The sequence below is a fragment of the Chlamydotis macqueenii genome, chromosome 10, assembly GCF_036417535.1.
Source record: "Chlamydotis macqueenii isolate bChlMac1 chromosome 10, bChlMac1.mat, whole genome shotgun sequence".
NCBI lineage: Eukaryota > Metazoa > Chordata > Aves > Otidiformes > Otididae > Chlamydotis > Chlamydotis macqueenii.
In genome coordinates this window covers 1,905,167-1,927,903 of record NC_141565.1, presented here as the reverse complement: position 1 = coordinate 1,927,903, position 22,737 = coordinate 1,905,167, and the positions used below count along the sequence as shown (strand labels likewise).

Below are 22,737 nucleotides of genomic sequence, written 5' to 3'. Positions count from 1 at the left end.
CTCCTTTTAGAATACAAATGCAGGTGTCTGTTCTTCAGTGCAGGGAAATAATGTAACAAACATTATCTTCTAAAAAAGACTGATTATTGCAGACCAAGTTTCACCGAGCAAGTGCCCGATTGGTAAAGTACTAATGCTTTCTTGACAGGCGGATTTGTTACTGATAGATGTTATGTTCCCCCCCAGAGCTGGAAAAAAGAATCACTGCAGTTTGTTTTTAATCTATTAAATTAAGAGACTCTTTATTTTCAGCTGGCACCAGTTCTGGTCTTCATCCGAACTAAAAGCAGAGCAAAACTATTCTGTTGGTCACATCAAAACCACCTGCTTTTGGTTAGAATCTGTGACAGCTGTAAGAGTATAAAAATGGTTTTATTTTTATAGAACTTACTTACATTTTTGTAATTGAGCCATGGCATAATTATTCTTGAAATACGCTTCTGTGCAGAAGATATTTGTAAGAAGCACCTGAGAAAATAGTAAAACACAGCTGAACACTAGTGAATGAATAAACAAATCATAAACAAAATATAATAATAATAATAAAGAATCATAAACAAACCAATGTAAAAATAAATACTGTCATTTAAACCTCTGGAAGTCTAGTTTTGTCGCTTGCTAATGCAGCCCTGCAAGCTGGTAATGGCTGCTGCAAGCTTAGCTGTTGTTTTTTTCCCCACAGCAACTGAGTGTTGGAGTTGGGATGGCCCCTTCACTCAGAACTAACGAGAAGACATTTTTGGTAACAAATCCAGAAGTGGCTCACGCACACCAAACAGAAGTCTCCAGGCCAGTGAAGACAAAGGTTAATCAGCTTGCATTTGTCTAACTTAATTGTAGCAAATTGTTACCATGAAACATTAAATGAGCTACTATACACTCACCAGGGTGTCAAACTCTCACTTTACTGTCAATAAATTTGTTGATAAAATACTGTTGTTATATGTTACTATTTATTAATGATTGTATGGAAAGAGTTTGGGAAGAACTGCATTTCAGTAGCAGGTTTAAAAGAACATGCAGCTTTGTAATTAATTCATAAATGTGTCTGTGTGTGTTAAAATGTTCTGAACACTTGATAGCATGCAGCTCCAAAGTTCAGAGCACCTGAGAGGCAACGGGCAAGGTTACTGCACTCCTGCACCAGTCAGCTCAGAAATGTTCTGGTGCGCTGTCGGTTCTACAGGAGAGTTTGCTGTGGTAGGTGACAGACATTTTTAACAAATGTAGAGCGTACTACCAAGTGAAATGAAAGCTATTTGTCACTGAGATTTTGTGAAGTCTGAGACATGAGCACGCAATGCCTCCTGGTTTAGAGCACTCTTTTAGGACAGCACCGTGCTCGTCACGTTTCGGAGCTGAAGGGAAAGTCGGCTCATCAAGGCCAAAGCGGCTGGTTAGAGCACGGTAAAATGTAGGGAGGCTGCAACGCTGCAAGAAGTCTGAGGCTGGACAGTGCCTCTTTAGCGCAAAACACTGAGTGAGGCAGGATGGCACTAAATGCTGATTTTACGCTGCGCGATCCACAGGGCGCAGGCACCGGAGGGGTACGACTGATACTCAAGTACACTTACCTCATGGTCGTGGTTTCTGAGCCCGATGCTGATGGACCGGCTCGCTCTGGAAATAGCCGCTGTCATTGCATATAAATTAATGATTATATCTGCCACCCTCTTCAGAACCAACTGCTCATCCACGATTGTCTGGAAGAGTAAAAATGAGTATTAGCTTGTAGCTCATCAGTTCAAAACTTGAACCAAGCTTTTTTTTTTTTTTTCATTCTTTGTACTTAGTTCATACTTATTTAGCATAGACAGGTAAGCTGTTACATAGAATTGCTACCCTAAGTCAGAAAGTTTTGGCTTAAGTATGCTCCGCCTTTTAACCATTTTGGATTAACTAACTGTGTTTAAACTACTAGGTTTTGGATTAAGTATGTTCCACCTTTTAATAGTCTGTCTGGCTGCAGCCGACAGTAGAATTGCTATGTCTTCAAACCACTTTGGTAAATGCCAAACCCAAGGAAATTCAAGTACCAACCTTATTAAGCCTGTTCAAAAGATGTCTTAGTTAGGGTGGAATGTGGCAGGGCCTAATCTGATAAGCACTCAGAATGCATCAGATTAACTGTAATAAAATGGAAAATCCAGAGTATTCCAAGTTCAGTTCTCCTATTTAACTACATCAGTTTGCGTGGCACAACGATGGACCTGTGTGCTGTACAAGATGGATGGACAGCACACATTCACAACGGCTGGTACAGCTCTTCCTTTGGCAACAGAGACGTGGCTTCCAGTGACTGCTCACAGCAAAATACTTAACAGTCACTGCAGCAGGCAGATTTGTGCTTGCAGAGGTGGGAGAAAACAACTATTGCACCGAGATGGCTGGACAAGAGAAAAAATAATGGTTACCTTGCCAAACCTAGTTAGCAGGCCTCTCACTGTGGTGCCAAAATAATAAATGTTTTCTTCAAGTTTCTTGCCACTTTCCTGTAAGATAAAACAGAAAATACAACAATTTGAGCAGTCGTCTAAGGGGAAAAACCACGCACCTTCCATCCCCTTGAAGCAGAGACTTTTTAAGCTGCACACCACGGATCTGACCAGGAAGCACCTACGGGCAGTACGTGCTACTCCTGGGCTGCCCAGCCGGTAACCAAGATCTTGGGCGACACCAGCTTCTGCCTGAGCAAGCGGCTGCTCTGCCCACACGGCCCCGGGCCTCTGTGGTCTGGCTGCAGGAGCAGGATGAGCAACTCCTGCTAGCAAATCCCCGTACCTGTGTGCCTGAAACAGCTGACCTGGAGGACAGCTATGCTGACAGAACAGGAAAAATAATTTTGTTACCCTTTTTTTTTTTTTAAAATTGCTAACAAAACATCGGAGGGCAGGGGAACCACAAACCCAAACCAAAAAAAAAACCAAAAAACAAAAAAACACACCACCACCACCCAAAAAACCCAACAAACCAAAAAAAAAAAAAAAAAACAAAAAAAAACCAAAAAAAACACCTTATAATTTTTCTATTAACAGAACGTTCATCTTTGGTCATGAAAAAATTACTTACCAAGTGATTAAGCAAGTGTGTGGGGGGTGGGTGTGTGTGTATCTATCTATCTATCTGTCTATATATCCCACAGCAATTCTTACCTAAAACTGTTATACTATAAAACAGGAAAAAGAAAAACAAAACCCTGTGATTTGTAACTGAGCTTACGATGAAGGGCAGCAACAGACCATCACAAACAAAGCCTTTAATACTGTGAAGGCTCAATGGATTACTAAAATGGAGATAAACCTGGATTTGGTATAAATACAGAATTAAAGCTGCCTTCGTTTTACCTTGATATGTATCTTTCTTTATAATAAATAGCTGGCTACAACTAAGTCAGTCCTTACCCCTGAAATGCTATCAATGTCTGCTTAAATTTGTAAATCTCACCATTCCCAAGATTCACTTTGTTCTGCCTAAACAGGATCCGGAGTTGTGACGAGCAGTGAGGGAATCAAGTATGAAAGCCCAGTGCCAGGCTCTGATCAGAGCACTGTGTGCCCCTCCCCTTACCTGGAGGCTGGGATGCACCACTCCGCGATCGCCAACCAGCCCGTAATCCACTCTTCTGCCCATCGAATCCCGTAATTTGTTTAGAAACTCCCCCAGCGCCACGCCCACGTTTCCTTTCTTGATTTCTCTAAAATGTGGGTAAACAACAGCTGTTAAAGGCCACTTCCTGCTTTGCAAGGGAAGTTTCAGGAGCTCCAGCTAACAGCTGAAAGTCTCAATGCTTCACCACAACACCTGCAGTTTGTCCATGAATCATCCAGCCTTTGTTCCATTTTAATGTGGTCTGGAGAATAATTATGCGGCCTTAAAAGTATACGGCGTGGCTCATCTTCAGTTCCTCTCAAAAAATACAATAGTTCCAGAGAGAGACCACTGTATGTATTCAATATGCTGTCTTATCCGTAAAAACCTTGTTATAAAATCTTAAGTTAGTTAGTTACAAAAATTTTAATTACTGGTCTTGTAAGAAAGAATTTTACAGAAGTTGAAATTGTAAGATAAAATACAATAAGGCCAAGATTCCTAAAGCTATAAAACATCCAATCAAAAAAAAAGAAAAAAGAAAAACCCCACACAAAACCACCCCCCCGTAACACTGAATAAAAATACTGCAGTCTTTTTCTTACAGCCTGCCTTCTTATCTGTACTTCAGCAGTTATCAGATTCTGTTTATTAAAAACTATTAACAATAAATAAGAACATACTTACTTAATTTTGTCCGTTAAGATTTTCCCTGCGTATTGCATACCCGTCAAAGCAATATACATTCGCAGAATTTCATTTGTTCCCTGTAAAAAAAAAAAAAAAAAAAAAAAAAAAAGGTGAAGTCAGTATCAAGTACAAAGTATTTTTTTAGTATTTCAAAAATACAGATATGGTGTGCTAACATTTTCTATACTTTCCTCCTTCCTTCCCCCAAAACTGCTTTTAATGGCTAAATAACTTACGCACTGCGCTTTTCCTTTAAATGTTCTAGAATACATTTGGACTTTTGTGGGATAAAATTCTTTTCTTTTGAGAGCTCTACATAAGACAAGAGATGATCACCACTCGTAAGGAAAGTGCGCTTACGCCCCAGCTGAGTCTGCCTAAGCGAAGAGAAGGAGGGGAGGACGCAGGGCTGCAGAGGGTCAGGGATACCGGAACCAAGCAACAAAAATGAAACACTCTATTAACATTTTTTTTAAAGAAGTATATGTATAATTTGGAAGACAGGATCTTTAGCTAACTATTTACTTACATACAGTTTACAACATTAATGTTTTCTAAGCAGGTCTGTCTGCCAGTCTTCCCTTTCTGTTGCTCTAGTATTAAAAGATTCATCCACCCATAAATGTTTGATATCTTCTGCTTTACCTCAATTATGAATTCTGATTCCATTTAGCTGAGAAGAAGTTGAGTCTCTCATTATTAAACATACTTACTTATGTATCATAATGAAAAAGAAACCAGACTAAATGCATTTTGAGTAAAAAGGTCTGGACTGTTCCAGTAAAGAAACATTTAAATAGTTGTAAAACTGCTCAGTGTGCCTGTTTGGAAAGCAAATACAGACCAAGGAATGAAGATGATACTGTACAATTTGATGTCTGGGAATCTGTTGTAGGATTGTTTTAATAGAGACAGCTGAAGAATAAAGATCAAAACACAGAAGGCTGGTCAGAGAGGGAAAGCACCTGGAGTACTACATCAGATCTACTTGCCCAGAGAGCTGGTGGATGCCCCATCCCTGGAAACATTCCAGGCCAGGTTGGCTGGGGCTCTGAGCAACCTGATCTGGTTGGAGATGTCCCTGCTCCGTGCAGGGGGGTTGGACTGGGTGGGCTTTAACGGTCCCTTCCCACCCAAACCAGTCTGTGATTCTACCAGTGTCAAACCTGTAACGACCCAGTGACAGGCCAAGGGACAACGAGGCTACAAGTAAAAGAAAAAGCGCTGGTCTGTACTGACACTAAGCGGGAAGTCTTGACGGGGCACAGGCACGGCACAGCCCACCTTTTGGTTGGACAAGAGAAACAGATCCTGGACGAGTACTCTGTCCCTGGCTGCAGCAAACTGCATGTATCTGGCCTGCCTGCAGGGCCCTTATAGACAGGTGAAGACAGACGACGAGGTAAGCACACCCTTCTTGCTTTAGCAGAAGAGTAACTTCATGCAACTGCTGGGCTCAGTGAGAAATGAGCTGCATTACAGGAACCCCACTGGCGTGGGGGTTTGGTTTTTTAAACAAGACTCCCTATAACCTGTTCAATGTGAAAGGGCGTCTGCTTCAGCCAGTCTAGGAAGGGCTCACACATCTGGCTCGGATTTTTCTATTCAGAATGTCAGACTCATAAACACCTAACCCCACAGGATGCAGGAGGAGGACCTTTCAGGTTGGTTGGTCTTCCCCTTTAATCAATATTGGAATTGAGTCTCACACGAGATCACAAACACATTTGCAAGAGCAGCTAGGTGACTGCTATGCACTGAACTGCAGTTTGAAAATTCCTGCTTGCACTAATTTGCAGTTGAGGTCTTTGCTGTCTTGACACCAGGACGTAAACGGTCATTCTGAATGGTCCATCAAGAAAAATCAAGGCTGGAAGCCTCACTCGGGCATACAGATGAATGTTCCCTGATAATCCATCTTGGAGACTGAATAAATTTCACAACCAACATTTTTTATTTTAAATAAATGCACATCAGTAAGTTAAACTTCTAAATTAATCTTTTGTGAGTTTCCCTACTTTACTTGTGAGAAGCACACACGAGGAAAGGTTACTCGAGTCTAGGCACCAACAGAGCAGCTTGGCCACAAAAATTAAAAAATGAAAACCCTTTTAGAGAAATCTGTTTAAAAACTAAAATTTTGCCCATATCTCTTATCAGATCCTATCACATACATTCGTACAGACACAGGAGAATAAAAGCAGCAAAAAGGGTTTCAACGTATGCTCGATACAAAGCAAGATGGCCACTTCATTCTCATAAGGCTCTTGCTTAGGCAGGGAGAGCGCTCTGATCTCCTCGTGAGTCAGCGCATGCAATGACAACTGCATATGTTACTGAACATAAACTGATGAATTACTTTTGTCAACTAAAATAGTTTTAGGCTTTTATGCTAATTTAGAATCCTTTAGTCTGTTCAAAACAACAAACCCAAGCCATCAACTGGAACTGTTTTTTCTCATGACAGTGTATTTAAAACAGCTGCGTATTTTGTTGAAAACATCCAGAAAGCTTCTAAATATTTAAGAAGAAACTGTATATACACTACCAGGATATATATAAAACCGAGTATTTACTATCGTGCGCGCGCATGTAACGAGTAAGTTCTTTCCAGAGGCAAAGCTGGTGCCAGTTCCTACTGCAACTCACACTTTCTGGTTAGTGTATAAAAGCCATCGTACCTTATTTTATTACAGGAAAGAACTATCCGTATCTCCAAAGTAAACAAGATGAGTTCTTCAGTCTCATTCTAGCTCTGACAGACTTCACAGCGAAACAAGTAAAGGCCTATTCAACTCAGTGCTTGGGTTTCAGCTCAGGTTTTCAGAATGAGAGAGTGAATCTCAGTTACAGTAAAACCAGTCTATTCACACTTGCCTCAAAAATCAGAAGGATCCTGGTGTCTCTGAGATAGCGTTCATAGGGGTAATCTTTCATATAGCCAAGGCCTCCAAGGATTTGCAGTGCTTCGCTTACGCAAGCCCAGGCGCCTTCAGAACTGAACACCTGCCGACGAACAGTATTTTAGTCACTGAGCCCCGTTCCTACAGCTATGCGACGTTGCTGCAGTATTTTGCACTGCCGTGACAACAGTCCTGTTGAAAGCCTGCCCAAACAGTATCCTGATGGCTCAGGGTGTGTGCTTTGGTCAAACTGAAATACTTTCCTGCAAGCCACAAAAACGTCTGCGTAAGGAAATGCCCATGGGAGAGTCGGAGCCACAAACCCAAAGAACAGCTGCAGCTGGTTGGTGGAGCCCTTCATGTCTCCCCAGATTCACGGGAACACGAATTCTTTTGAACTGCCTGCACGGGAATGGACTGTCGACACGGGCTGAAAACCCGTGGGCTCTCCTCGAGGGCGGCTGCCAGCCAGCAGCACCCAGCCCTGCCCCGCGCCGCAGCCCTGCCTTCACAGGGACGCTCCAGCAGAGAGGGCCTGGCTCTTTCTCACAATACATTTTGCAACCAGTTCCAAGTTAAAGCCAGCTCAGCAGCTGGGGTTATAACTGAGTGTCTTTCTGCTACTGCCAGCGTGTAAGGCTGCATAAAACCAGAAGTCAAGAGGACCCTGATACTCCAAATCTGTTGTACGCAGTTTTTGTTTCCTATGGTGACAAAAGCCTGAACCTGATGTAATCAACAGGACGTTGGGAGTAAAAGAAAACAGTAATGTCTACCTTTTTTCCTCTAACTGAGGATTTGTATTGGGTCTAAATATAATACCTGAGTCTCACGGCAATCTGGAATGTAGACTGAAAACAGGAGAGGTGTTACTCTGTATTAGCTTAAAGCCGCAGGCAAGTCTTTCAGTAAAATTAATTACCTTGACCATGGCTGCCTCCACGGAGCAGTCTGGAAACCCCGGCCTGTCCATCATTCCTGCAGTGAGGTAAGCCATACTCTCCATGACATATGCTTTCACTGCCATAAAACAAAACTTCTCCTGTCAAACAGTAATGCGAGGAATCACACAGTAATTCAGAAACAAAGTCCCACAGTCAACCCTGAAACTTAAGAGCAGGGTTGTACGTTTAACATATTATCGTACGTTTAACATATTATCAAATACTAATTAATAAAAAGTACTACTGCAAAACAATCATGAAAAAAATCTAAAAAAACCCCAAACCATTACATTTATCATTCCAGACATTTAAAAGATCAGTGTACAGAAGTCTGCACTAAGTTTACACAAATTAAATACCTCTAGCAATTTCTTTAAATCAGTACAGCCAGGAGAACCCCAACATAATGTATGTCCTTGCACTTAGTCAACACAAAGCACAGAGATTTAGGTTTCTCATGTTTTATTACCTGAATCAATCCAAATTCGCTCAGTCTCTTATTGAATTGTTTCCTGGTACAAGCAAACTCTGCTGTCATTTCTAAAAAAAAAAAAAAAAAAATGTGTCTCAGAAGAGCAGAACCGTAACCGTGCCAGACCATTCCTGCTGGTAGCGCCTTTCCATTCCCTGTTTCGGACACTTCAGCCACTACACAGTGAACCCCTCGCCGCTTCAGAGCAGCAGCTTGTGAAAAACACCCTCAAACAACGACCTTGATCCATTCTGGGAACACTGTGCCAAAGGTTTTTAAAGAAGAATCTGAGGTGTGAACCTGTGTACTCTTAGGGAAGGCACATTTTAGTGTGAATTAATTACTTTAGAGGGATTTCTGTTACTATTTTTGGTAACTATTGGTAGAAATAAATTTTATTATTTATTGCTGTGTGTAAGCCTTGAGCCAGCTATTCAAGCTGGAAATTTTTAGGGAGATGATACCTTCTAAAAGGAACAGGATGTAGGTTATTCTCTCGGTAGGAATATTTCACCTCAGAAAAATTCAACGGAAGCAGTAACTTCCCACTCTGTGAACTGAAAAAAATTCAGTGTTTTACAGGCTTTTAATAAAAATGTTAAATAAGAATAATTTTAGTGTTTTAAAGAACTCAAAGCATGTTATGACTGACATAGCGATGTTGTTATGATCAAGACCTGTGTTTCTATTTTGAATTAACTGCATTCTATACCTTACAGAGAGCAGGGTTTTTGCACGGCATCCAGCAATCCAGAGCACCTAACTCACCCACCTATCAATTTTTTAATCATTCCAGCAGATGCACTGCCCATGCTAAATCTTCCACTGTTTAGGATGTTCATGGCAACCTGTGAAGAAAATGAATATTTTTTTAGGCACAAATGTTTCTGCCACAAAATTTCTCCTTAGGTCATGATGGTCACTGCCCCTTGCTTCATGGTCTAGTGCATTCCTGGATTTCACTCGTCCCTGGCGCACACCTCCTGTCTTGGGACACTCGCCCTCGTATCGCTCAGCACAGCATTCTGCATCCCAGCAATAACGCTTCAAAACTAGGCTTGTAAGGTGACCTACCGCATCCCATTTCATCTTTGGTACAATTTTCAGATACCGATGATCCAGTGACCTGGAAGTTATCCCCTATTTGAACTACACTCAGGTAAAATGTAGATAAAAATGTATTTATCTGCAACTACACAAACAACGTTCAAACTAGACAGCACTCCTGAAGTTTATGAAGCAGACAGAGAAGAAAAACAGAATACTGCTCAGTGTGTGTACACAACAGCCAAATACAAAAATCTCTGCAGCTGACCTGCAACAGATGCTTTCCTGCTTCAGATACCCTTCAGCAACACACAAGAACAGGGAATGAGAATGAAAGGTGCAGAAACAAAATACAGATCAACGATGTACAAAAGTAGATTTTGAAATCTAGTATTCTTGTTTCCTAACAAAAGAAACATGGGTGACTCATTTCAAAGACTGTTAAGAAATTTAGCATTGTTCCTTCATTTTAATTTGTGATAATTATCTGAAGAAGAAACTATAAAAATAATCTTTTGCTATGTTTACTACATAAAGGAAAATTGTTTTATTTAGCATTTAAGTCTGGACTTCCCTGCTACAGAAGGAGTAAGAAAACTGAGGAGGATCACTAAGAACAGTTTTGCCAATCCACACCTCTTGAAGAAAGGTTACAACAGCACAGCGTTATCTTTATTGGCATCACACTTCTCTGAGGCAATGAAGGGAACCGACCCACAGACAGCTTTTCGATGTACTCCTCTTGTGATTTTCTTGTGCTGTAATTAACCCTGGAAAACCAGGAGACTTTGGATAGCATCTGGACTTTCCCTGAACCACATCCTGTTACACTCAATTTTTCTCCCCTTTTCTACATAGCCCACAATTCCGGCTGTAGAAAACAGCAGAAGACATTTCCCTGATTCGATTCAGAAGGTCTGTTGAAAAAGTTCCTCCTTTTTCTGAAGAGCACAGTATACCACGAAAAGCATTAAAAAGCCAAACAGACAGCAGAACCAGCTCTAAAACTGCACTGAGCAGACAGACATCAAAGCTGAGATTATGGCACGCTCGTGCAGTGTGCCAATGAAGCCAATTAATACACAGCGCACAAGGTAAACAGAGAAGTCCACTGAAGCGTTGTTCAGTTTGGCAACGTTCATACTACCAATAAGGAAACTTCACTAGACGGGAAAAAAAAATCAAGATGTCTCCTTCAGGCTTTTAAAAATTATCAGTAGTTATTCTTGACTGCTTACCTTAAATCCCCCTCCTACTTCTCCAATTACATTCTCTATAGGCACCTTTGTGTTTTCAAAATGTACTTCACAGGCTGAAACACAGAGTTAATAGGTGTTGAATTATTATGCAGAAATATTTAACAGACATTCAGGAACATAACTGACTCTTTTTGTAACAAAAAGTAAAGTCTTCCTACTGCACTGTTTCTGACAGGATTACATGTGCTTTACCAAAGAAGTTAGAATTTGGGAAAAGACTGTAGTCGACATCAAGTACCGATGTAAAATATTCAAAATCTAATTAATGTACACTCTGTAAGGAGAAAACTATCGTATTGTCTCTATTTTAAGGAACTGATACAGCAGTCCAAACATCTGAGTAATTTCTTTCACTGCACAGTTAGGGAAGCGTCACATGTGCAGAAAAGAATTACACCACATGGATTTTCTTCCTGCATTAGGAAGGGCACACAGGAAAAGCTAGGTAAAGAAACACGAGACTTATGCTATTGTATGGAATAGATATTGATTTGCCTCTGAATTCAGATGATCTAAACAAATTAAAACATTAAAATACTAAAACCATTTCTGTTAACAATTTTAAGTGATTCTTACTATTGGATCCTCGAATGCCTAACTTATCCTCAGGTTTCCCGTGGGTGACTCCACCAAAATCCCGCTCTACAATGAAAGCAGTGATTTTGTCTTTTACTTGTCCATCTTTATCAACAACCTCAGTCCTAGCAAATACTGTGAAAATATTAGCAAGGCCGCCGTTTGATATCCAAACCTGTTTTGAGAGAGGAAAGATAAGAGATATATCTGTTCTGATTTTGTGAGCACAAAATCTTAAATGTTTTGTAAGAGATCAGCATAAAACAGAGCAGTGAAAAATTGCTGCTTCTTCCCTTAAAATTCTCATGAATGTTCTGCCACTAGTTTTGCCTCTTGTGAACCCATTTCCAAGGGAAGCTGACCACAGAATGGTAAGTTTACTATAAAACCATAAAAATAAGTTGCAATATAGATTTGAATTAAATTCAAATCCATGGTGCTGACCACAGAATGGTGTTTACTATAAAACTATAAAAACAAGTTGCAATATAGATTTGAATTAAATTCAAATCCATGGTGCACCTGCACAAAAGCTTGCATATTCTGCTACTTACAGCACGTGAGGGATACAAGGCTAATACGGACTGTAGACCCACTTTGCCCAAAAGAATTTCAACTCTGATGAGAAATTCTCTGAATCAGGCCACATACGTACGGCCTCTCCCACAGGCTGGGTCTCTTCACACCACAGACAAATATTTCAGCAACTACAGATCAAGCCTGTACCAAATGTTGTTGAACCCACTACACCTCTACATTTCTTCAAGATTTTATTCTGCCACTGTTTCTTTTAGCAGAAATGTTCCAAGTAGCCTTATTTCAAATTTACTGTCGAGTTTTAATTCAAAAAAAACCTACAAAATCCGGCATGAAGAATGAAGAGAGGGGAAAACATAGTTTTAGTTTCTTTTTGCCTATGCTGTCACAGAGGAGGACCCTCCCTGTGACCCTCCCTGAAGCTGAACACCATGAGCTGGTGATACAGAGAAGGAAACTTAAGAGTGGCTTTTCTTGTCTTTCTTACCAGGAGTTTTGTGAAGGTTATTCCCTGATCAGTGTGCTTTTCTATTCTCTGTGGCCCTAAACCAACATGGGTTGTCATTTTGACATGGTCATTCTCCACCAGCTTGGAAACCTCAAAATTCTGATGCAGCTGCCAAGACCGCTTCTTACTTAGCAAAACCGACTGATTGCAATGCTGCAGAAGATGAACTTGTAACAAAAACCTGTCACATTTGCAGTCTGGGAGTGGGTACCTTGGAGCCATTTAATAAGAAGTATTTCCCATCTTCACTGAGGGTTGCTCTTGTCTGGATGGACGCAGCATCACTTCCACTAAAAGACAAACAAGTTACTAATGGTTAAAGAAATAAACATGCTTTAAAAAAAACCCTACATCTTTTCCCTCTTCTCATCCTTTTAAAAAGGAACGTTTACAGTTGTATTAAATAGTGGTATATAAATTTTGGTATTCAACTGAGAAGGAAACTTAAGAGATTCAACAGCTCTACAGAAATCTACTTCTTAAGTTACCTGAGGGGACATTTTTGCTGATTTAACATGTCTGTTACCAATCTTGCGACCTGACCAGAATGTTCAGAATGCCTCCTGGCTGGGAGGTATCTCAACATGAAAATTAGCAAGGAAGTCAAATGCTCATTGCAAGTCATTCTAGCAGACAAAAATTCAGAACAGACAAGTTTCAAACTATAGTTTTGTATGGGCAAGCAAGATTCAACCTCAAACCTTCAACTGATCTCAGTCCTTCAATCAGTTTGCAGTAAACCATGTGCCTGTATGTTTTTAAGAAAACTGCACCTCTTCTATGTTAACAGAATTTGCAACATTAGCAACAGTCAATGAATAAACATAATAAATAGAACTTCATCTATAAAATGAAGTTGCTGCTACAAAGATGCCTTTTCTAAACTCTAAGGAAAGACCAGAATTTATTCCTGTTATTTTTGGTAGCTCCTTCAAGATAGGCTTTTATAATTTTGCAAAAGAATTGAAAGCATCCTAGAACAGTCACAGCACATTATTTCTAACATAGCACAAAGCATCCTTTCCATTCATATTCAGTAATGCCAGAAATTAAGTGGATGAATTCCTGGGATGAGAAGAAAAACTGTTAGTGATTTCATGGAAACTGTCATAAACAGCACATTGGAGAAAGATAAATTACATGATTTAAAGTGTAGCTTTTTTAAAAAAAAGAAAAAATTGCCCGATATACTGAAGTCACAAGCACTAAATAATAAAGATTTAACATATTAACCAAACAACCACTATAATGAAGACAAAAATAACTAAAAAATCATTTAGGTGGTGTGGTGCTCTCTGAAGCCTTTATGATTACAAAACCAGTACCTTCCAGGTTCAGTGAGACAGAAAGCTGCAATGTGCTCCCCAGACGCCAGTCTAGGCAGGTACTTTGCTTTCTGCTCATCAGTGCCAGCAATGAGGATTCCCTAAATAAAGAATTAATAGAAAACTTTTCAGCATCAATCTGTAAAAAGAAATAAAGCTGACAAGCTTTGCCAAGTCCAGGAAGCTCAGTTTGCAAATTTTACGCATAACAAGAGACAGTTTAATAAACCATGGACATTATTATTTACCAGACATTGAACTATGTCAGTCACCATCACACAGCTGCACAAATGCCCACAGGAAATGCCTTATCGTAAAGACTGGAAGGCTTCACTGTATTTATGCTTAAGTGAAGACTTAATTATTGCTCTGAAATGCACTGAGATAGTCCTCCCTTTATAATTTGTCATATCTTCATTACTGTCACTATAATTTTATTTTAATAACCCAGAAAGCTCCTAATCAGAGAACAGAACATATGCTTTACTTAGCTTCCAAATTATTTCATTACATAGGCATTCAACAACTTCTTGTGAGACTGCATTTATTTTAATTCTCTCTGCTGTATTTATTTTTTTACAGCAGGTTTCTTACAAAGGACAAACAAAATTAAAAAAAAATTATAAAGATAAATAGTTGTTAAATAGTTAAGATACAGTTACTCAACAGAATTAGTCTTAACCCCAGCTGACCCAGAGTGGCCGCAGCAGGAGAGCGACAGCAGTTGTGCCTCACACTACGCCTCTCATCAGACCGCTTTACAGATCACCCCAGCTCACTAGCCCTGTGCTACAGACAATGAAATTCTAAATAAGGTGAGGAATAAATATGTATTTTTAAATTAGCATTGTCTGCTCAATTCCAGGAAGAGTTTTTTCTCATTATAACGCACTTACTGCTCTTTTAAGCTTCAGACTACTACCATCCATCCACTGTAACATACACTCAAAGGCAGATACCTAAGGCTATAGCAAACAGAAAGGGAGTTTAAAATTCGTGTGCTTACTATAGCACATTGATCTTGGGTAAGTTTTCTTCTTTAAGCTCCCAATATGCAGCCTCATTCAGCTAGAAAAGGTTGCATCTTTCTGAATTCTCTGCATGGCTGCCCCACCTCCCCATAATTTTAGCCCCTCCCTGATATTTTATTTATTTCAATATTCAATCCAGCTACTTTTATCGAGTTTGCTCAATTTAAAAAACAGGGTATCATTTAAGGTATTTTTTTCTAAGAATTATTATTTTGGTGTTTCCCAGACTCATTATTTTCTTGTGTACTTCACATTTGGTCTTCGTGCTGCCTGGAGGTCCTACACCGAGCCCCTGGCAGAGCGTGCTGGGAGCATGATCAACCTGACCTCAGAATGTTCCACCTGATCTACGCTTCGCTGGTAATTCTTATTTGTTACACTCACACGTCACACTTAAACAAACTTCACCTCACTTTTTCTACGCAAGTTGTGTGGAACTACTTAACATGAAAGAAGAGCCTTACCTTAAGCCCAATAGCTTGATGAGCTGCCAGAGTAACTGCGATAGATCCATCTAAAGCAGTGATTTCTCCCAGACGTGCATACATGGTATTCGATAGGCCAAGACCACCTGGAACAAATACTACGTTTTATTCTAAGTAGATACCTTACAATTTAACTTGCCCCCTGCACCCCCAAAATTTCTTTCAAGTACAGAAACATCAGGAATACACCACAGTTAACTGGGGAGCATCTTAGTGTAGACTGCATACAATACACCCACAAATAAGTACCACACTGCTGCAGTGGTGCCAGAAGAACGCATTTTGAAAACAGTAACTTCTAATAAGCATGGGTTGTGCTGAATTTTGTTCTATTCAGAAAGCAGATGTGTTTGCGTTCAAGCATGCACGCACAGAGCAAATACAGCATAATCCATCAAATGGTAGCAAACAGCTTGTTGAAAACACTCTGTATGTGAAAATGGTAAAAGATTTGCTATGAAAATTGCTCCAGTTGGATTTCCTGTGCTTATAGGATAAAATGAATTTTTTGGTGACATTTCCAATGCTACATTACAAAGCCAGACAATTAACCCAGACACAGCTTTACAGCTGCCCAGCTGCAGGCCAAGCAGCAGCGGGAGCGGTGCTGGACAAGCCTCAGGAGAGGGCTGGGTGGTATTGATACACAGACAGCCGGGCTGCCCCCAGTGTCACTGGAAACGGGGCAGAAAATGACACAGACAACAAAACTGCCACAAATTAAGTTTCCCAATCTTTCTTCCAGACTGATACTGAAGGAGTATAAAATATACCACTTGAAAAATATCTTTAATACAAATATGTGAATAGATCAAGAAACAAACTTGATGCTAGCACATCATTTTTGGAGAAATTTTGTGATCTGCTGATGCAAATACAGAGACTATTGTAAGGAGCCTGAAAAGAACAGAAGTAGGATAAATCAAAGCTGCATCTGTATGAGTCTAATGTTCAAGAATTTTATGTCATCAGGAGTAGAAGTCCTGCTCCCTGTAATTTAAGAGTATTTTGCGTATCATTGCTGAATAAAGAACTTTATCTAATCAAGATAATTTTGTGTCCAGGATAATAATTTCCCATGTGGGACAGCGGTGTAAGTCAGGACAATGAACACCTTATTTCAGCAGATGTCTCAATAGTCCTACCATTTTATGCGTACCCAATAAATGCAGGAGCAAGTCTCCCGATACCATTAATTCATATCACTGCCTCCTACACCCTTTTCCTTCAGAGCATGCTTACACGAATTTAAACGCGCACTCCTCCTAGCTATACACTCTTACTTCTTCCCTTTCTCAGAGGTGCTGGGTTCAACATTCAGCTTGGAGACTACATATCAATTCCAGCAATGCCCATATTAGAGAGGACCATTATTCCATGATTTATTCCATTTGCTTATTGTAAGGGGATAGCTTCCCATCTTCTGTTTTTTTATGCAGCACACATGTTTACAAGACAACAGGACTATGACGTTCTACAAGTATGCTGCACGGACTGCAACCTTTTACAAACTGGAAGCTGAGAATTACCTCACAAGCTTCAAAACTATACAAGATCAGAACAACATAACATTTTATTAAAGTATGATTTCTAAGTCAAATACATTGCCTTTCAGACTCTCAAAAAAAAAAAAAACAAAACTGAGTGGGAAATTATTTCAATAATCAATAATAGTAAGTTATTATTATTATTATTTCAATAATCAATAGTAAGTTACACTTCCAATATCATGATACTTTCTAATGCTCTGCTCTGAGTTCAGTCCTTTGTTCTCCGCTTCCAGCACCTCCTTTCAGTGGACATTGACTTCCTGTCTTCTGCCAATATATTTCCTAATTCTTAAATACCTCTCTCTCCTCATCTGGGTTAAGGTGCTCTGTCCAGACCTTTCTCCTCCCCAGACACTACCCTGAAGAGAAGAACTTCAAAGAGCTTGCAAAACTCCTTTCTGTCTTATTCTCAACATCACCCTGCCTAGTTCTGAATATGCATAAAAAACATTTAATACCATTTCAAATGCATTTCAAAAGCATTAATTAATCAACAGACCATGTAATGTTACAATACATGCAAGTTGCCCAATATACTTCAATGAATTTGTATAAACACACTTTATTCAAAGAACTGCAATCAGTGCAACACAGCAACACTGGTTATGTTGCCTAGCACAATAAACAAAAAAGGTGTAGCAAAAAATGCTATGGAAAATAGGGTATTACTTTAGCACCAAGTAAATGCTGAGTATGTCTCCAGCTTTATACAATATTACTGTAATCACTGAAAAAAAGATATTGTTTCACACTACTCAAAAATTAGGTATCTTCCCCACTGAAACTATCTTCTGCAGATGGTCAAACACAGTTCTGTCTTCTTCTCAGTTGTTCTCTTTAAAGTCTCCTTTTATAACAGAAAGCAGACAATGCAATGACCTAATTTCTTTATAAATTTCATGTAAAATATTAGGTTAAATCCCAATTTTTATTTTATGCCCAAGAATATGGTCAACATTTTATTGAAAATTCCTTTGCAAGTTTAAGGGTTAATCCACTGAGCAACTCGCGTCCCTGATCTCAATTGGCACTATGATGTCCTCTTAAAACATATACCTTTTGTTCAGTATTGCATAGGAAAGACTTTATACCAAAGCTGTATTTTTAATAAACAGACATTATACTTTTACAGTTCTATATGGTGAAACACATTCCAATCTGCCAGTGACAGGTGACAGCCGCGACAGATCAGTTCCAAGAGACACTGCGGTTTGGACCCAGTATAGTTTTAGGAACCGCCAGCAAGAACTGCAAGTCCTGCAGAATGTCAAGCTATTCTACCGCATCCAAAAAAAAGAACAAAAAGGAAAACGCTATGCCAAGAGGACTTTACACCATCTATAATTAGTTATCTCACTCAGGCGCCCCAGGGAAGAGTATGCGGAGCACTCTACACAGTCCACAGACACTCCTGGTGCCTGCATCTCTCAGTAACTAGGGGGAAGCCTCAGCTCCTAATTTAGACATCCAAGTCAAATGACTACATGTGGAATAGCACAGACACATTCTGTAAGACCCCAAAATGCACTACTTAATATAGACTACTGGGTTATTCTTTTGTGAGCATTTACTCACCATATTCCTCTGGAATCTGCATGCCAAAGAGACCCAAGTCCTTCAGTCCTTTTAAAGTTTCAGGTGGGATTTTTGCATCTTGATCAATCTTCTTAGAGTCCACTACAAATACAGAAGGTTTTATAATTTAAAACTGTGTTTCTTAGTGCAGAAAAGATCTCTGAGACTGCAGTGTTCTCAAATTAGAGCCAAGGTCACTGCATGCGCATGATCTCTAAGCTAGCTATCAGTCTGAGAGCCCAGACCTGAAGAACAGAAGTAACTCACACAAAAAGTCCCAGTTTGGTTTCTGGAGAACAATGTTACTACTTAATTAGCTCACCTTGTTACACCATCAAAGTCAAAATATGGAGTTCCAAGAACACCGATTATGGCTGTAAAGTCACAACATATACAGGAAAAGGACTTGGGAAGTGGGGAAAATCTGGTTTTCATTTCATTTTCTCAAACACTTCCATGTGTACAGGTCGTATGTGCGCATATCAGCAGATTCCATGACTGGAATAAGCAAAGTATTTCCAGGATTTCTTATCTGAACTATGTCTAGGTCATGATTAAAAAAAAAAAGTCCATAAGCGAGTTAGTTACAACAATTTCGTTCTCGTGAGTTATTTAAATTCTTACGGGATTAGAAGAGCTGTTCTGCAGACTCGTACCAGGCAGCTCAGGAAGGCCATAAGCTGCAGCAAAAGGAACACAAGCCATCCTTCCAAAAAGTACACAAAAAGAAGAAACTCTGCAAAAGCAATGGAGCTTTCCCAAAGAAACCTCACGTTCACCCCTGTTAAACGATCCTGTAACTTTTGTACGGAATATAATAGGGGGAGGCAATGAAACATTTAGAATCACAGAATCACAGAATGGTTTGGGTGGGAAGGGACCTTCAAAGCCCACCCAGCCCAACCCCCCTGCCAGGAGCAGGGACATCTCCAACCAGATCAGGTCGCTCAGAGCCCCGGCCAACCTGGCCTGGAATGTTTCCAGGGATGGGGCATCCACCACCTCTCTGGGCAACCTGGGCCAATGTTTCTCCACTACCCTCAGTGTAAAAAAATCTTTTCCTAATATCCAATCTGAATCTACCTCCCGCTATTTTAAAACCATGACCCCTTGTTCTGTCACACCAGGCCCTGCTGAACAACCTCTCCTCATCTTTCCCCATTTGATGCTCTTTTAAGAGAGAAAATGGATTTTAAAAAACACTTTTGTTCCCCATGCTGGTTTTTAGCTACATAGTATCAGACACGTATTTGTGGTATGCCACCAGCTGTTCTGGGGAGAGAAAGGTGTTTTTTTACCTCTTCCTCCATTATGCCCATACAGACCTATCCGTGGTGTCTGGACGTTGTCAAGCTTCGTAATGACTCTGCTGAGATGAATTCCCTTACCCAGTGCCAATCATATGAAGTTTCTAACTGTTTAAGGCTGCTCTTCTAACCTATTTTTACCACACTCCTAAGTTAACCTCAATAACTAAACAGAAATAGTTGTGAATTCAAACAAAGATGAGCAATTTCCACCTTCAGTTTTGACATTCTTATTCCTCACTTAAATATCAGGTTATTTACTCAATAAGTGATGTTCTCCAACAGAGCAAAGAATGAAAAAATGTAACCTGCATACATTCTTAATTTACTGTCAGTGAGCAACACTATAATTTTACAGTTAAAACTACCTGGATCTCATAAATTGTGATCTGTGACAATCACAGGCTTCTTCAAACTCCTGCAGTGTTTGGCAATATAGACCTACTATCTTTGTCAGCGGGAGATATGAGACGATACCGCTTAACTGTCTCACAAATTGCTGTCTGTAAACCACAATTTTCTACAATTGTTCTAGAATTGTCTTACCTATTGCACCAGTGACAGCAGAAACACCTTGCAACCTTATCTGGAACGGTTATGGCTAACATGACTTTTCCCAAACAGAATCTCTTTTTTCCCCAAACAGAATCTCTAATGTTGAAAAAATAAATGCTTTTGATTTTTCATAGCTTCTCAACGAGTCATCATCCATGAACAGCTCTGCTGAATTTTGTAAAACCAGTTTTATTACAGTAGGACAGTTTAAAAGTTTCAAAAAAAATTCACAATATATGAAATTGTAAATAGCATTATTCAACTCTGTTAAAAACAATTTCAAATCCTACCTCTCTCCCAGAATTCTTTTGCTTCCTTTTTTTTTCCTGTTTTCAAGATCTGTTTTCTCATCAACATCCAAATACTCCACATAAAAAAGTCATAAATGAACACGCCTATAGAACCAGCAGCACTGTATGACTAGCAATAAATGCATAACATAAACATTTGAAGTATAATAATCTTATTCGACTGCTACGGTTAAACCATTTTTTAACCGCTAAATCACTTGCATGAATAAGAAACTAATAAGTATACCTTCTTCATTGAAGAATTTTTCTACAGGTCCTACAAACTGGTTGATCTCCTCTAGTTCTTCATTGCTAATTTCTGGATAAGGGAAAACTTCTTCCTAAAACAAAAGGCATTTTTTAAAAAAAAGCATGAATCATGCAACTGAACTAAAAGTTCAAGAACATACGCCTTTCAGATACGAGACTCTAAAAAACTGTCAAAATTAAGAATTGTGGAAAATGTTCAGAAACAGAAACAGCCTGATCTGATGAAATCCACAGGACTCAACTTTAATATGTACTAAAAACAAATCAGAAGGTATTACCTGAAAAGCAGAAACACAGATTTTAGGAACTATAAGGATGCAAAAATTCTTCATCAACCATGAATTTTGTCAATGTAATTCCATTTTGTGATTAAGAAAATAGTTACTTTTAATTTCTATCAGAAGCAATTTCCTGTTACAACGTTTTCACACCTCGGCCCACAAGTCCTGCCCCTTGGAAACACACAGCACATTCCACCTGTTTAATGTCACTAGTACAAAGGTGAGCGAGTTCCATACCGCTCCTTATCATCACCCTGGTATTCTGGTCATAAACTAGAAGCCGTATGACCTGATGGGCTTGAATAAATAAAGAAATCCACGCAACTAACAAACACAGTCAAAGGCTAGGCAAGAAGCACGCTTCTAATTTTTACCATCTTTCCCCTTTTAAGTAGAAGAGTCTACCTCTGCCAAACAAAACCGTTCAGGCTAGTCTGAAGAATCATGTCCGCTCCAAAAATTCAGGATCTAGTAAACGCTACAGTTTTTCAGAAAACTGCTGTATTGACATTTGAGAGAGGGGACAAAACAGACACATATGAACAGGGGTTTAATGTGATGGCGTCCAACCGCTAACTGTCATAACACTTTACCTGACAAGGTCTGTTCTGGGAGACTTTACTGTTCAACTAATTTCAGTGAATTGAGTTACTCCTTCTTTAAGTTTATCTAACCCTGTAATCTCTGATAAATGCATACTCCAAACCCTGGACTGGTTTAATACATTGTTATATCTCAAATTTGTAACTTCTTTTTGCAGTGGCATCTCAAGACACAACAAGAACTTCAATCTTTCCTATTAAAAACTGTAAGCAGAAGTTTACAACAAGTCTTGTTTCTTGGAGTACGGAGGATAAACTGACATAAGACTTGCAGGGTGCGGTTGTTCAATGCCCAGAGCCCAGTGCAATCAGACAACGCGGGTTTCTGCAGGGAATTTGCGAGGATTGCAAGAGCGGGTGACTGGGTCAGAGCGGGTGACTGACTGGTTTGGAGCAGGTGACTGACTGGTTTGGAGCAGCCCTTCGGCGCCCGGCTGTTGCGAGCACTCACAACCACACCGCGCTCAGGTGCAACCAGGCCGATTCACCTCACCCAGCTCCAGCTGCGCGGCCCCGGAGAGCGAGCAGGCCCGGCCTGCAGCGGGGAGCCGCGGTGGCACCGGCACGGCCTTCAGGGCGCTGCACGGCCCTACCACATCCTCCCCGCTCGCTACGGCCGGTAACGGGCGGCGGGAGCCAGGCCCGCACCCGGGCGCCGCTCACCGCTTAACAACCGGCCGGCAACCCCGCATCGCTGCCGCCCGGGCGCGGAGCCCGCTCCCCCCACCGCCGCGGGCCGCCCCTCAGGCCGGAGCAGCGCCACCCCGCCACGGGCCCCTCACCTTCCGCAGCGTCCCCAGGAAGAGCTCCTTGGCGAAGGCGGGGCGCGGCGCGGCGGTGCGCAGGCGGCGCACGGGCGCAGGCAGCGCGGCGCGCAGGGCGCGCAGCAGGATGCCCGCGCTCATGGCCGCGCTCATGGCCGCCACCTCCCTCCCGCCGCCC

At 40.5% G+C, this 22,737-nt stretch overlaps 2 protein-coding genes across 2 annotated transcripts in view; one reads left to right on the top strand and one right to left on the bottom strand.

Moving 5' to 3' along the window:
* The window catches only part of CFAP92 (cilia and flagella associated protein 92 (putative)), a 17,982-nt gene extending 17,099 nt beyond the window's left edge, over positions 1–883 (top strand). The window contains exon 12 of the mRNA XM_086755255.1: positions 683–883. Within this exon, the coding sequence (XP_086611381.1) occupies positions 683–689 (7 nt within the window). The 3' untranslated portion in view covers positions 690–883. The remainder of the gene's footprint in view (positions 1–682) is intronic.
* ACAD9 (acyl-CoA dehydrogenase family member 9) overlaps positions 1–22,737 on the bottom strand; it is a 23,013-nt gene extending 276 nt beyond the window's left edge. Inside the window, exons 1-17 of the mRNA XM_086755263.1 lie at positions 22,578–22,737; positions 20,890–20,983; positions 18,491–18,592; positions 15,345–15,451; positions 13,850–13,950; positions 12,736–12,814; positions 11,480–11,654; positions 10,883–10,956; positions 9,370–9,445; positions 8,595–8,665; positions 8,104–8,223; positions 7,156–7,284; positions 4,276–4,355; positions 3,568–3,694; positions 2,415–2,492; positions 1,575–1,703; positions 396–468 (exon numbers count right to left, since the gene is read on the bottom strand). Of these exons, the coding sequence (XP_086611389.1) occupies positions 396–468; positions 1,575–1,703; positions 2,415–2,492; positions 3,568–3,694; positions 4,276–4,355; positions 7,156–7,284; positions 8,104–8,223; positions 8,595–8,665; positions 9,370–9,445; positions 10,883–10,956; positions 11,480–11,654; positions 12,736–12,814; positions 13,850–13,950; positions 15,345–15,451; positions 18,491–18,592; positions 20,890–20,983; positions 22,578–22,712 (1,750 nt within the window). The 5' untranslated portion in view covers positions 22,713–22,737. The remainder of the gene's footprint in view (positions 1–395; positions 469–1,574; positions 1,704–2,414; positions 2,493–3,567; positions 3,695–4,275; positions 4,356–7,155; positions 7,285–8,103; positions 8,224–8,594; positions 8,666–9,369; positions 9,446–10,882; positions 10,957–11,479; positions 11,655–12,735; positions 12,815–13,849; positions 13,951–15,344; positions 15,452–18,490; positions 18,593–20,889; positions 20,984–22,577) is intronic.